Source organism: Mustela nivalis (assembly GCF_964662115.1).
Source record: "Mustela nivalis genome assembly, chromosome: 17".
Lineage (NCBI taxonomy): Eukaryota > Metazoa > Chordata > Mammalia > Carnivora > Mustelidae > Mustela > Mustela nivalis.
In genome coordinates this window covers 30,335,370-30,348,180 of record NC_139036.1, presented here as the reverse complement: position 1 = coordinate 30,348,180, position 12,811 = coordinate 30,335,370, and the positions used below count along the sequence as shown (strand labels likewise).

The 12,811-nt window shown below is 41.4% G+C and overlaps 1 protein-coding gene across 1 annotated transcript in view; it reads right to left on the bottom strand.

Annotated features, from left to right (window-relative positions):
* Nucleotides 1-12,597, bottom strand: part of HSF5 (heat shock transcription factor 5) — a 48,228-nt gene extending 35,631 nt beyond the window's left edge. The window contains exons 1-2 of the mRNA XM_082705911.1: nucleotides 11,809-12,597; nucleotides 4,600-4,974 (exon numbers count right to left, since the gene is read on the bottom strand). Coding sequence (XP_082562037.1) covers nucleotides 4,600-4,974; nucleotides 11,809-12,436 — 1,003 coding nt within the window. The 5' untranslated portion in view covers nucleotides 12,437-12,597. The remainder of the gene's footprint in view (nucleotides 1-4,599; nucleotides 4,975-11,808) is intronic.
* Nucleotides 12,598-12,811: the final 214 nt, after the last annotated feature.

Below are 12,811 nucleotides of genomic sequence, written 5' to 3'. Positions count from 1 at the left end.
AAATGAATTGATATTGGAAAATATTCAGAACAATGCTTGATCACAGTGATTACTATATAGATAACACCAGAGGGGGAAAAATGAACCCAAGATAAAGCAAGACTAAAAAGAGTCCGTCCATACTGGATCTACAATATTTTGTCTTTGAAGGAGTGATAAGAGTGGAAAAAAACGTAGTGAGCTAGGCAAAGAAAACAGGCGCTTCAAGAGAGGAATGACGAATGTAAGCACAGATTCAGATGAGTCATTTTATGAGTCAGTCTGCCAGCAATTTTCCAGTCTCAATCTTTGGCTTTTATAGAGAAACTGATTTATAAAATATTTTAACATTCAAAATTCACTGGTTATACTATTTGGAGACCAGATCAAAATTTATTATCAATATAATTTTTAAAAAGATGTTATTTATTTATTTGACAGAGAGAGAGCACAAGCAGGGGAAGAGGCAGAGAGAGAGGGAGAAGCAGGCTCCCTGCAGAGCAGGGGAAGCCCGATATGGGCCTTGATCCCAGTTCTCCAGGATCATGACCAAAGGCAGTGGCTTAACCAACTGAGCCACCCAGATGCCCATCAATATAATTTTTAAATGAAGTCAGTTGTTGCTGCTCACTAAAATTTGATCCAATCCTCAAATTCTTCAAAAGGATTTAAGTATGACCATGATTCCAAAATTAGTTACTTCATTATTATTTTAAGAGCTGGATTTGGGAGTGATTATTACCCTTCCTCTGAGAATGATAGTCTATTTAACTTTGGAAAAGTCATTTGTAGGGACGCCTGGGTGGCTCAGTTGGTTAAGCAGCTGCCTTCGGCTCAGGTCATGATCCCGGCGTCCTGGGATCGAGTCCCACATCCGGCTCCTTGCTCTGCAGGGAGCCTGCTTCTCCCTCTGACTCTGACTTCCACTCTGTCTGCCTGTGCTCGCTCTCTCTCTGACAAATAAATAAATAAAATCTTAAAAAAAAAAAAAAAGAAAAGTCATTTGTAATGCTCTTCATAAACAGGTACTCACTAAATACTGGTTAAATTGCTCACTACTTTTTGCTTCCTTCACCTAAAATCTGGAGGAATCAAATACTTCTACAGTATTTTTACACAAGTCTTTTGTATTTAACAATACAACCTTTTATTTATGTCGTACTTCAGAATGTTCAAAGCAGTTTTGCTTATTACACTATATCATAGACCTACTACTCTATGTATTAGATGTCATCATGAGATCATGACATTTCTTATTCTTATGACCTCAGAAACATTATAGTCATTTCAATTTGCCCTATTAAAGAAAATAAAACAAAAATTCAGATAACATAAGATTCTCTTTCACATGCCCTGTAAGCTATCAAAACACTTACTTGTTCTTTTAATGTCTCTTTCCTAGTCCTTACCTTGAACTCTTGGAGACAATTTTTAATTTATAATTTTACATCCAAGCTAACATAAAATGTTTTTAATTAACATATCCTAAATAATAACAATTTAACAAGCAATATTTCTATAATGAATGAATAATATCAACTATTTGTACTATCTTCTGGTACATAATACATAACTGGTTCCCATAAAATTTGGAACCAAGGGTTTCTGAGGATTATCTGGAACTTGAAATACATTTTCCCATAGACACAACATCACATAGGCTAATTTCCTATACCAGATTATAACCATCTGTACCATAAGTGTACAACTGATAGTAATACAGAACCTAACCACCCTATCTAATACATCCATAGGAAAATGCCTCCAAAATTACAAATTGAAAGGTTAAGCACATTTCTACATTTCTTCTTGCTGCAATACTTCCAAATTTAAACTCCCCAGAAGCTTCTGAGTCTTTAGCAGTTTGGGGGGGTGGTTTGGAGGGAGTATAGGAAAGGAGAGAGAAACACTGGTAAAAGGAAGGGAGGTGGGATATTATCCAACTGATGGGCTGTAGAATGTAAAGCGAGTATAAGGAAGACACAGACTCTGTGTATGTATATACAGTCCAGGAATACCCGGAATGCAGCTGAAATTATAATTTAGATAGTAATGTCTAATCTGTTTATTAAATGAATTAAACTATTTACCAATAAAAATCTGACCCTATTTGTTGGTATACATAAGATCTAAAACTTTTTTTTTTAAAGATTTTATTTATTTATTTGACAGAGATCACAGGTAGGCAGAGAGGCAGGCAGAGAGAGAGGAGGAAGCAGGCTCCCCGCTGAGCAGAGAGCCCAATGCAGGGCTTGATCCCAGGACCCTGGGATCATGACCCAAGCCGAAGGCAGAGGCTTATCCCACTGAGCCAACCAGGCACCCCAAGATCTAAAACTTCTAACATGAATTTATTCATCTTCTATTTTTCAAGATCACAGAGATATTTTTGTTTTTCAAAGAAGTAGCTGAAAATCTGGAAAAATATTAGACTTCAACCTTCTGCATAAGAAGTAAAAAAAATTCAGATTTCTAACAAGCAAAATTAATAAAAGTACTAAGGCATCCTTAATCCATATACTTCCTTTGCCTTTTCCTTCTCAACTCCATCCACCCAAACAGTAGCAGCTCTAAAAATACATGAAACCCAATCTAATTTAAATTCTTGTTTTATTATTTTAATATTAAAATATTAAATATTTTGAGAAAATAAAACAATTCCTTTTACTGCTATATTTAGGTAGAATGTAATAAGCCAATAATAAAAGAATAAAAGTTGGATGTTACAGCTAGAAAATACTGAGACCTGTTACAAACAGACGTTACCAGATTATAACTTGTAAAGGTCAACAAATTATTTTATTCCCTTATTAAATTTACATCCTTCCACTTATTTTAGCTTTTGATTTCCTCCTGTCTGGGAGAAATGGTCTAACAAAATACCTCTAGAGATAGCTCCCAGAGCTACATATTTGAGAAAATTAATATTCCTAGAATCTTAACAAAAGAATGCCGCCTTCTCTCTCTGGTCTTTTCTGAAAGCCTTGATTGACCCTTGTCTTATTTCCATTGCCCCATTTCGTCACTCAGTATTAAATTTAGTACTCTGTATGATGAAACAGAGCAGGACTACAGGGTGCTCCCACAAAACTGAAGATACATTTGAATGGAAAGGAAAGGCTATTATCTTGTAAAACTGTAACCCTCCCAAAAGATACTCCCCTCCCCACAAGAAGCTAAACACATGATCACTATCATAAGGATTCCTGATTAGTGGCTTGAGATCTACAGTATTTCTTCAACGCCCTTGGCTGAGCTCTAAGTCATTTGTCATTGTCAGGTTCTCTTCTCTGCTACTCTGCACTTCTCAGTTGGCTGGGATTAACACTGCAGGTTCTGCATTGTCAAATCACACGATCACGTTTTTTTGTTGTTGTTTTTTTTTTTTAAGATTTTATTTATTTATTTGTCAGAGAGAGAGAGAGCGAGAGTGAGCACAGGCAGACAGAGTGGAAGGCAGAGTCAGAGGGAGAAGCAGGCTCCCTGCGGAGCAAGGAGCCGGATGTGGGACTCGATCCCAGGACGCTGGGATCATGACCTGAGCTGAAGGCAGCTGCTTAATCAACTGAGCCACCCAGGCGTCCCAATCACGTTTTTACTATAAGAATATAATTTTGTTTTAAGAGCTAGAGAGTATGTTCTTTTTTTTTTTTTTTAAGATTTTGTTTATTTATTTATTTGACAGACAGAGATCAGAAGTAGGCAGAGAGGCAGGCAGAGAGAGAGGAGGAAGCAGGCTCCCCGCCGAGCAGAGAGCCCGATGTGGGGCTCGATCCCAGGACTCTGGGATCATGACCTGAGCCGAAAGCAGAGGTTTTAACCCACTGAGCCACCCAGGCGCCCTAGAGAGTATGTTCTTTTATTAAACTTCATTACTGAGATACTAAAATGATTTCATTATGAGGTAATCTCACCTATAACGTTAAAAAATACAGTACATACAGTTTACCATTTAACAACTTGAGTTTGAACTATGTGGGTTCATTTATATGATATGAGGATTTTTTTGATACAGTACAGTATTGTAAATTTATTTTTTTCTTAGGATTTTCTTAATAACATTTTCTTTTCTCTAGTTTATTATAAGAATATAGTATATAATACATATAACATACAATGTGTTAATCAACTCTTTATGTTATCTTAGGTAAGGCTTCTAGTCAACAATAGGTAATAAGTAGTTGAGTTTTGGGGCAGTCAAAAATTATACACAGATTTTCAACTGCATGGGGGTCAGTACCCCAATCCTGCATTGTTCAAGGGTCAACTACAACATGTATATAATTTTTTTTTAAAGAAAAGAAACAAAATACTGCACCAACAGCAAAGTTAAAGTGAGGTCTCAATGTACTATATCCTAATTTCATTACTAGGACACATTTCAAAGATACAAAAGTTTCACTAAAAACATAAACTTTTATGTACCCAACAGAATTTTCACAATCCTTAAGAACACAATAAAATTTTATATATTACTTAAAAATATGCCCTCATGAGAAACCTTTGACATTCCTTAGGTATGCACCTATTCCTATTTTTAAGCATGCAGAAATGCATAAATATATAAACTTTCATCATAAAGTACTTTAAGAGAAGCCACTGAACTTGAATTTCTCATACCTGTTGGATAGTAGGCTTGGGAGTACTGCGCTGAGGGTGTGTAGTTACTGTATTTTTGGGAGGAGCTGACCATTGTTTGAGGACCTTGCTGAACGTGTACGGATGTGGCACTTGGCTGCAGGGTATAGGTAACCTCAGTTGGAAACCTCTGCAGTACAGGAAATGGAACCCCTTTATCTGAAAAAGTGGGAGATGTTTCCACTTGTCCTGGGTGCATTCCAAGGGAGTTCTGCCATGTTCTAGGAGGAATCGGGGTCCGATCTAAACCTTTCAGAGGGAAAGTACTGTGGTTGTGGGATGAAGTCGATACGTAGGAGTAAGGAGACAAACTATCTCGCCGGAATGACCGGTGGAATTGTCCTACAGCCACTGGTCCTGCATAAAAAAAGGAAGAACACACTTACTAATTTTACTTTATACCACCGGATAGAGTAAACCAAAAGTCACAAAATATGAATATGTTGAATTCTCAGCAATTTTTAACAAAACAGAAATTTAGTTCTGGTGGAAATAAGTTCAGAATCCAGAATACACAATAATGCTAAAAAAAATAATCAGACTTCTGGTTGGTTCTCAATATTACTGTCAGAAGAGACAAAGTAGCCAAACTCTAATATTAAATCAAATGTTAAATCAAATTCAATGTTTAAAGCTTTTTATAGACAATTCAGTCATCTTACCTTTTTTTACCTCAATTGCCTCAACTGATTGACCCAGATTTTTCCAATCTGTAAACTACTTCCTACAAGTTTTAGAAATTCCATTCAGTCCTTCAAATCATTTAGAAACCTTAATAATAGGTACAAAAGTAAACACTCAACTGTATATATAGAAGAATAACACAAACCAAAAAGAAAGTTAATGGTCTTTACTCCCCCTTCAATTTTTTTTTTAAATGATAACCTTTGCAGAAAAGTCAGGCTTGAAAAATTTGACTCAGTTTTCTTCTTCCTTTCTTAAATTAATCAAAAATTTTCCAGGGTCTTTTTTTTCTTCAGAGGATCTCTAGTAGAGTCCCTTCCTAGATATTAGTAGCTCTCAAACAATTGTTTACATCTGAAATCACCTGAACAGTTTGTTAAAAATCGACATACTCACGCCCAAAGATTCTGATATTTGCTTTCTCTTATCTAGTAGGGTAGAAAGGAATTAAAAAGTGGAGATGATGAAGAGAAAGGGCAATATCATATAAAGGGGAAAAAGAAAATATACATGTTGCAAGCTGAACTTATTTTTCAGACTGTAATTCTTGAACACAAAGGTAGGCTAATTTATTCCCAAGAAGGCATCATGTATTAAATTATGTGGTTCACAAATTCCTTTCAATTTGTTTTATTAAGCTAATCTATTTAAAACAGAGGGAAAGGGGTGCCTGGGTGGCTCAGTGGGTTAAGGCCTCTGCCTTTGACTGGGGTCATGATCCCAGGGTCCTGGGATCGAGCCCCATATCCGGCTCTCTGCTAGCTGGAGAGACTGCTTCCTCCTCTCTCTCTCTCTCTGCCTCTCTGCCTACTTGTGATCTCTCTCTGTCTCTCTCTCTCTGCCTCTCTGCCTACTTGTGATCTCTCTCTGTCAAATAAATAAATAAAATCTTAAAAAATAAAATAAAACAGAGGGCAAGTCTAATTTATGTGCTACTTATCTGTTAAACTACGTGATAAAAGATGGCACTCAAAAATCTACTTTTCCAAATATTTAAACTGGAAACCCATTCAATATGTTATACATCTTTCATTCTATTTCTTTGGTGTTTAATTTCCTTTAAAAAATTTCCTCTATGGGGCGCCTGGGTGGCTCAGTGGGTTAAGCCGCTGCCTTCGGCTCAGGTCATGATCTCAGAGTCCTGGGATCGAGTCCCGCATCGGGCTCTCTGCTCAGCGGAGAGCCTGCTTCCCTCTCTCTCTCTGCCTGCCTCTCCATCTACTTGTGATTTCTCTCTGTCAAATAAATAAATAAAATCTTTAAAAAAAAAAAAAAAAAATTTCCTCTATGCTGTGAAGTGTGTAAACCTGGCGATTCACAGACCTGTACCCCTGGGGATAAAAATACATTATATGTTTATAAAAAAAATTAATTAAAAAAAATTTTGCTCTAAAGAATTTCCTCTGGGGTGCCTAGGTGGCTCAGTGGGTTAAGCCTCTGCCTTTGGCTCAGTTCATGGTCTCAGAGTCCTGGGATCGAGCCTCGCCTGCTTCATCCCCCTCTCTGCCTGCCTCTCTGCCTACTTGTGCTCTCTCTCTCTCTCTGTCAAATAAATAAACAAACAAACAAACAAATCTTCAGGGACGCCTAGGTGGCTCAGTGGGTTAAAGCCTCTGCCTTCCTCAGGTCATGGTCCCAGGGTCCTGGGATCGAGCCCGCATTGGGCTTTCTGCTCGGCAGGGAGCCTGTTCCCCTCTGTTCCCCTTCCTCTCTCTCTATGCGCCTCTCTGCCTACTTGTGATCTCTGTCTGTCAAATAAATAAATAAAATCTTAGAAAATTTTAAAAAGAAAAAGAATTTCCTCTAATAAAGAATAAAGCAATACGGGGCACCTGGGCCGCTCAGTCAGTTAAGCATCTCACCCTTGATTTTGGCTCAGGTCATGATGTTCTGAGATGAAGCCCCATGTGGGGCTCTGTGGTGGGTGGCCTGCTTAAGATTCTCTCTCTTGGGGCGCCTGGGTGGCTCAGATGGTTAAGCACCTGCCTTTGGCTCAGGTCATGATCTCTGGGTCCTGCGATGGAGCCCCTCTTCAAGCCCTTCACCAGGCTCCCGGCTCAGTGAGAGGTTGGCTTCTCCCTCTCACTTTGCCTCTCTTCTCTGCTCATGCTCTCTCTCTGTCTCAAGTGAATATTAATATTTTAAATGTTAAAAAAAAAATTCTTCCTCTCCCTCTGCACCTCCACTCCACTTGCTGGCTCTCTCTCAAAAAAAAACTGCGCCTGGGTGGCTCAGTTGGTTAAGCGCCTGACTTCGGCTTGAGTCATGATCCAGGGATCCTGGGATCGAGTCCCACATTGGGCTCCTTGCTCTGCAGGAAGCCTGCTTCTCCATCTGCCTGCTGCTCTCACTGCTTGTACTCTTTCTCTCTCTGACAAATAAATAAATTATTAAAAAAAAAAAAAAAGAATAAAGCATCAGAAGCACTCCTAACCACTTCTGGCTTGGCACTGCCTGATTCATATCAATTTTCATAAAATAAACCTTAAAAAATAATAAAATTTTTATTTTTATTTATTTTTTTAAAGATTTTATTCATTTATTTGACAGAGATCACAAGTAGGCAGAGAGGCAGGCAGAGAGAGAGGAAGGGAAGCAGGTTCCCTGCCGAGCAGGAGCAGGACTTGATCCCAGGACCCTGAGATCATGACCTGAGTTGAAGGCAGAGGCTTTAACCCACTGAGGCACCCAGGTGCCACAAAATAATAAAATTTTTAAAAGGAACAAAGCACTAATGCCAAAAACAAACACATACATACACATATACACACAAATTCTAGAGCCCTGGAAATCAAGAGATCTAAATCTAATGAGGGAAAAAACTCTTAGTTCAGAAGACTGAAAGTATACAAATGATATATACCTCTTAAAAACTGCTTTTCCCCTTTCCCTCTAAAGTACAAAAAAAAATAGTTTTTATAGTATTTGACTACCAATTCCATATGTATACACACTCTGAACCACCAGTGCAATCATTTAAGACCTAAAGAAACATTTTTTTGTTCTTTACAATAGGTGTTTCTGACGTCCAAAACTACCCACACTTGATTCTTCCTGGGATGCTTCACATGCTAAAACTGCATATTTCTACAGTGTGCAATAGCTAACCTTTCTCCTACCTTCTTTAGAGTTAAGCTATTAATGAATCTGAAGATTGTCAATAACTTAAGCAGCTAACTAAAGAATTCTCTACTTTGATTTCTCAAATTAAAATATAAATTCTACTTCTATCACAATGACCTAAGTGATCACCAAATACTTACAGATTTTTAGATGCTGCTAACATAAGAAGGCTGATAGGATTAGAAGGGCGCTCCTTTACATTTGTTTTTGTTTTGTTTTTTAAATAAAGAACTAAAACAAGTTCACCTTTTATTTATTGTTAAGGGTTATCTCATAGGGTTCTATTCTGACCAACTTCACGGAATATCATCTATATGTTTTCAGAACATCTTCAAGATATATTTAGCAAAGTTTAAATCCAGAATTCTGGAAATGCAAGGCAGGATGGATTTCTGCTCTTAAAGATCCTTTTCCCTCTAAATAAATGAATCTGAGCTAATTAATTCCCAGGAAAAAACCTGCCTCCTGCCAGCTTGATACTCCCAGGCCAGCACTGATTATCTACTATTGTTCACACTTGTTACTTAGTTTAGAAAGTTTTAACAAATACTGTTAACAAATAGTATAAAATAAATTGCCACTTAAGAGTAAAATAACAAAAGTGAACCAAAAAAAGGAAAAACATGTGATCTTCACATTTCTTATCAGTACATTCCTGAAAGGTGAACAAGACAGCTAGTTCAAAGGATCTAGATAAGAGAAGTCGGTAATAAAACAAAGGATTCCTTTGGGGGAGAAAAAAAGACAGAGGTATTCAAACCATAAGCTGAAGTAGAACACAATAAACAAAGTGGAAACTAAGAAGCAACAGTATAGTCAAGCATATAACTAATGAAAGGTTCAAGAAGAATAAAAATTATATAAAGACAAACAGTAGACAAACAGTAGACCAAGGGCTTAGAACATAGAATTAAGCAAACAAAGTTGGCCCAGTACTCTTGAACTTAGAATTACATCCTGCCCACACCAGTAACACAATTCCCTAGTGATCCAAGCATGTGGTATAGACAATCCACCAATGACACACCTTCTGCACATACCAACCGGCAGAATGGTTAAAAAAAAAAAAAGAAAGAAAGAAAGAAAGAAAAAAAAGTAAATGCATGAAAACTACAATGATCTGGTTATGTATGGATTGATGTATTATTGATACTGCAGAAGTATGAACTAAATTTGTTATTCAACAAATAATCTTTAAAATGCCACCTAGGGGCACCTGGGTGGCTCGGTGGGATAGGCCTCTGCCTTCAGCTCAGGTCATGATCTCAGGGTCCTGGGATCGAGTCCCACCTCATCGAGCTCTCTGCTCCAAGGAGAGCCTGCTTCCTCCTCTCTCTCTGCCTGCCTCTCTGCCTACTTGTGATTTCTCTTTCTGTGTGTCAAATAAATAAATTTAAAAAAAAATAAAATGCCATCTAAATGAACTATAAGTGAAGAAAATCAAACCATTGGCAGCCCCTACATTTCTTTAATTAAAAAGGACTCTATCCAGGGCACCTGATTGGCTCAGTTGGTTAAACGGCTGCCTTCAGCTCAGGTCGTAAGCATGGAGAGCCTGGAGTTGGGCTCCCTGCTCAGTGAAGAGTCTGCTTCTCCCTCTTCCTTTGCCCTTCCCCTACCTTGTGCGTGCACACGCTCTCTCTAGCTCTCATGCTCTCTCTCAAATAAGTAAATAAAAATCTTTTAAAATAAATAAATAAAAATCAAAGAAAATAAAATGGACTCTATCCTTAGAATACAACTGTGTGTAACATAGATGAGGGAAAAAGAAAGAGAAGTGAAAAAAGTGAGCAAGACCTTCTTTTTATGTATGCATGTAAGTTTCTCTGAAGTGGTTATCCTATTTCTCCCAAGAACACACTTCCCAGTCTTTTTTCCTTATGCCCACCAGATACACAACCTGAAAAACAAATATCCATGTCAGAGATTCTGCCAAATGTCTGCCATGGTATTATCTCCATTGCCTTTCCCCATTCAGTTCCCCACCCAAATCACTGGCCATCACATGGAAGCAGCTTAATAATCCTTTAGAATTCCTTTAGAACATTCCTAGGCCACTGCTATTTTTCTATCTTGTTACTAGAACTCTAACCTAATCCCTTATCTTCTAAACTCCACAGACACACAAGCTTTTAATCCCTTATCTTCTAAATTCCAAATGAACAAAACACTGCCTCATTCTTAACCCTGGGCCTAGGATAAACTGACCGAAGTGCTACTTTAATTTGCATATTTTAAAGTTTTCCATATCTGAAACATAATCCTTACACACTATGTTAAATCAAAATGAACATGGTGAGAATGTTTCTACTGAAGGCAAAGAATGAATTCTCATTATTATATCCAGTTGCTGTCTTGGAGTACTGTCTCCTATCATGACTCCTTACACAGAGAGAAGGAGTATTGCCACCCTCACCTTTGCAGAAGAGAGGGAAGAGCTCCAGAAATCAAGCTGATAAAATAATTTTGTCACAGAGAACTTTTAAACTTTTAGTAAATACACAGTTATACAAAGTTTTTTCAGTACTGAAAGGTGTAAAATTCTTTTTAACTAACACTCGACAGTAAAGAACACCATTTTTGCCTTGTGCTTGCCTAACCATAACACCTTAAGTAAACATCAGCTCTAATTGGTTACAATGAAAGAAATGGTTGCCCAATGCATTGTATGCAGGAACAATATCTCATGAACAATTGAATATATTACTATGTTTTTGCTCTTAAGATATATAAACATTGTCGACCTTTCTATACATTCCTTGGAATCTAATGTATGACTACTGTCAGGACACCTGTTCTAAGATTTCTTAGATGTGTCAAAGGTGTGGAAGATGGCCTGTCCCTTCAAGGACACACTTCCACTCAAGATACCTTGTTCGCTTTCCCTCCATCTGTATAAACGTTCTAAGTGTTCTTGGCCATGACTCTCTGTTCCTTCCTACCTTGACCTCCACATTCTCACCCTGTACAGTAACTCTTGTTTTGCTTCCCATTAGAGCAAAGGAAACCCCTCGGTGTTTCTTCCCGACCTAGTGCTTCGACAAAGGGCGACTTACTCTAGACGTTCAAGGTAAGGTAAGGGTCTTAAGAAGGTCAATGGCCATGGAGGTCTGGAGTTCAGGAGGAGCCGGGAACAGCAGGAAGCCTACAGCAGAGGTCCCTTTGGCCGCCAGTGGACGACTAACCAGAAGGGGCTCAATGCCTCTTTCCAGGGGGAGGTACTGGGGGACAGGGGGTGCTGGAAACGGTGGAGATGACGGGAGTGATTTCTCGAGAAGCACAGCAGCAAGCGGATCACCTCACCGGGGAGGATGTGCGAAATGCCCCCGGCAGTGGCGGTTGCTCCCCGGTGCCCCATGTGCCCTGCCGTGGGCGAGGACTCACCGTGCGGCTCCGGCCGGGGCCCCGTGGGCGGCGACGGCTCCTGGTGCTGCAGCGGGGAGGTGGAGGCGGAGGCCGAGGCCGAGGCCGACGTGATGAGGAGCCTCTGGAAGCGGTTGGGTGGCCGGCAGGGCACCTCCAGGCCGGCCGCCAGCTTGGCCTTGTTGGCGCTGGTGAGCCTCTTGAGGTGCACGAGCAGCTGCGGCTGGTCGCGGCGGAAGTGCGGGCTGTGGAAGTGGTGGAGCGGCCCGTCGCCCGCCGGCCCGCCGCCCCCTGGCCCCGGCCCGGGCCCCGCCGCGCCCGGCCCGCCCAGCACCACCTTGCGGAAGCCGTAGAGGTTGAGTTGGCGGATGAAGCTGGTGAAGTTGGTGGTTTTGAAGAGCTCGGGCTCGGCCCCGGCGCCCCCCACGCCGCCCCCGCCGCTGCCCCCGCCGCCGCCACCACCCCCGGCCCCAGCCCCTGCTCCGGGCGGGCTGAGCAGCTCGGCCTCGAAGAGCGGCTGGTCGATGAGCAGCCCCTCGCCGCGGCCGTCCCAGCGGATCGAGCGGTACCGGGGACTGTTCACCAACCGCCACAGCTTGGCGGGGAAGTTGTTGGGGTTGATGGGGGTGGAGAGCAGCGCCTCCTCCATCGCCCCCGCCCGGGCACTGGGACTCGCCCCGCCGCGCCTGGCTCTCCCACCCCGTTCTCGATCTCCCCCCCACCTTCGCCCGGCCTTCGCTGCGCCCTGCCCCCCTCCCCCCGCCTGCGCCCCGCCGCCGCGGACCCTGGGACCGTTGGCGCACGAGCCCCCGCCGCGCCTTCCAGCGCGGCCAATGGGGCCTCGAGTTCCCGCCGCGCGGCGGGACGCGGCGCGAGGCGACCCGCCCCCTGGACGCCGCCGCGAAGTGCCGGGCCGCGTGCGACAGCGTGGGGGCGCGGCCGCGGCAAGTCGGGTTCCCTCGGTGGCGGCGTCCCCGAACCGCCGGACTGCGGCGGAGTTGCTGCCCGCCAGGTAGGGTTAAAT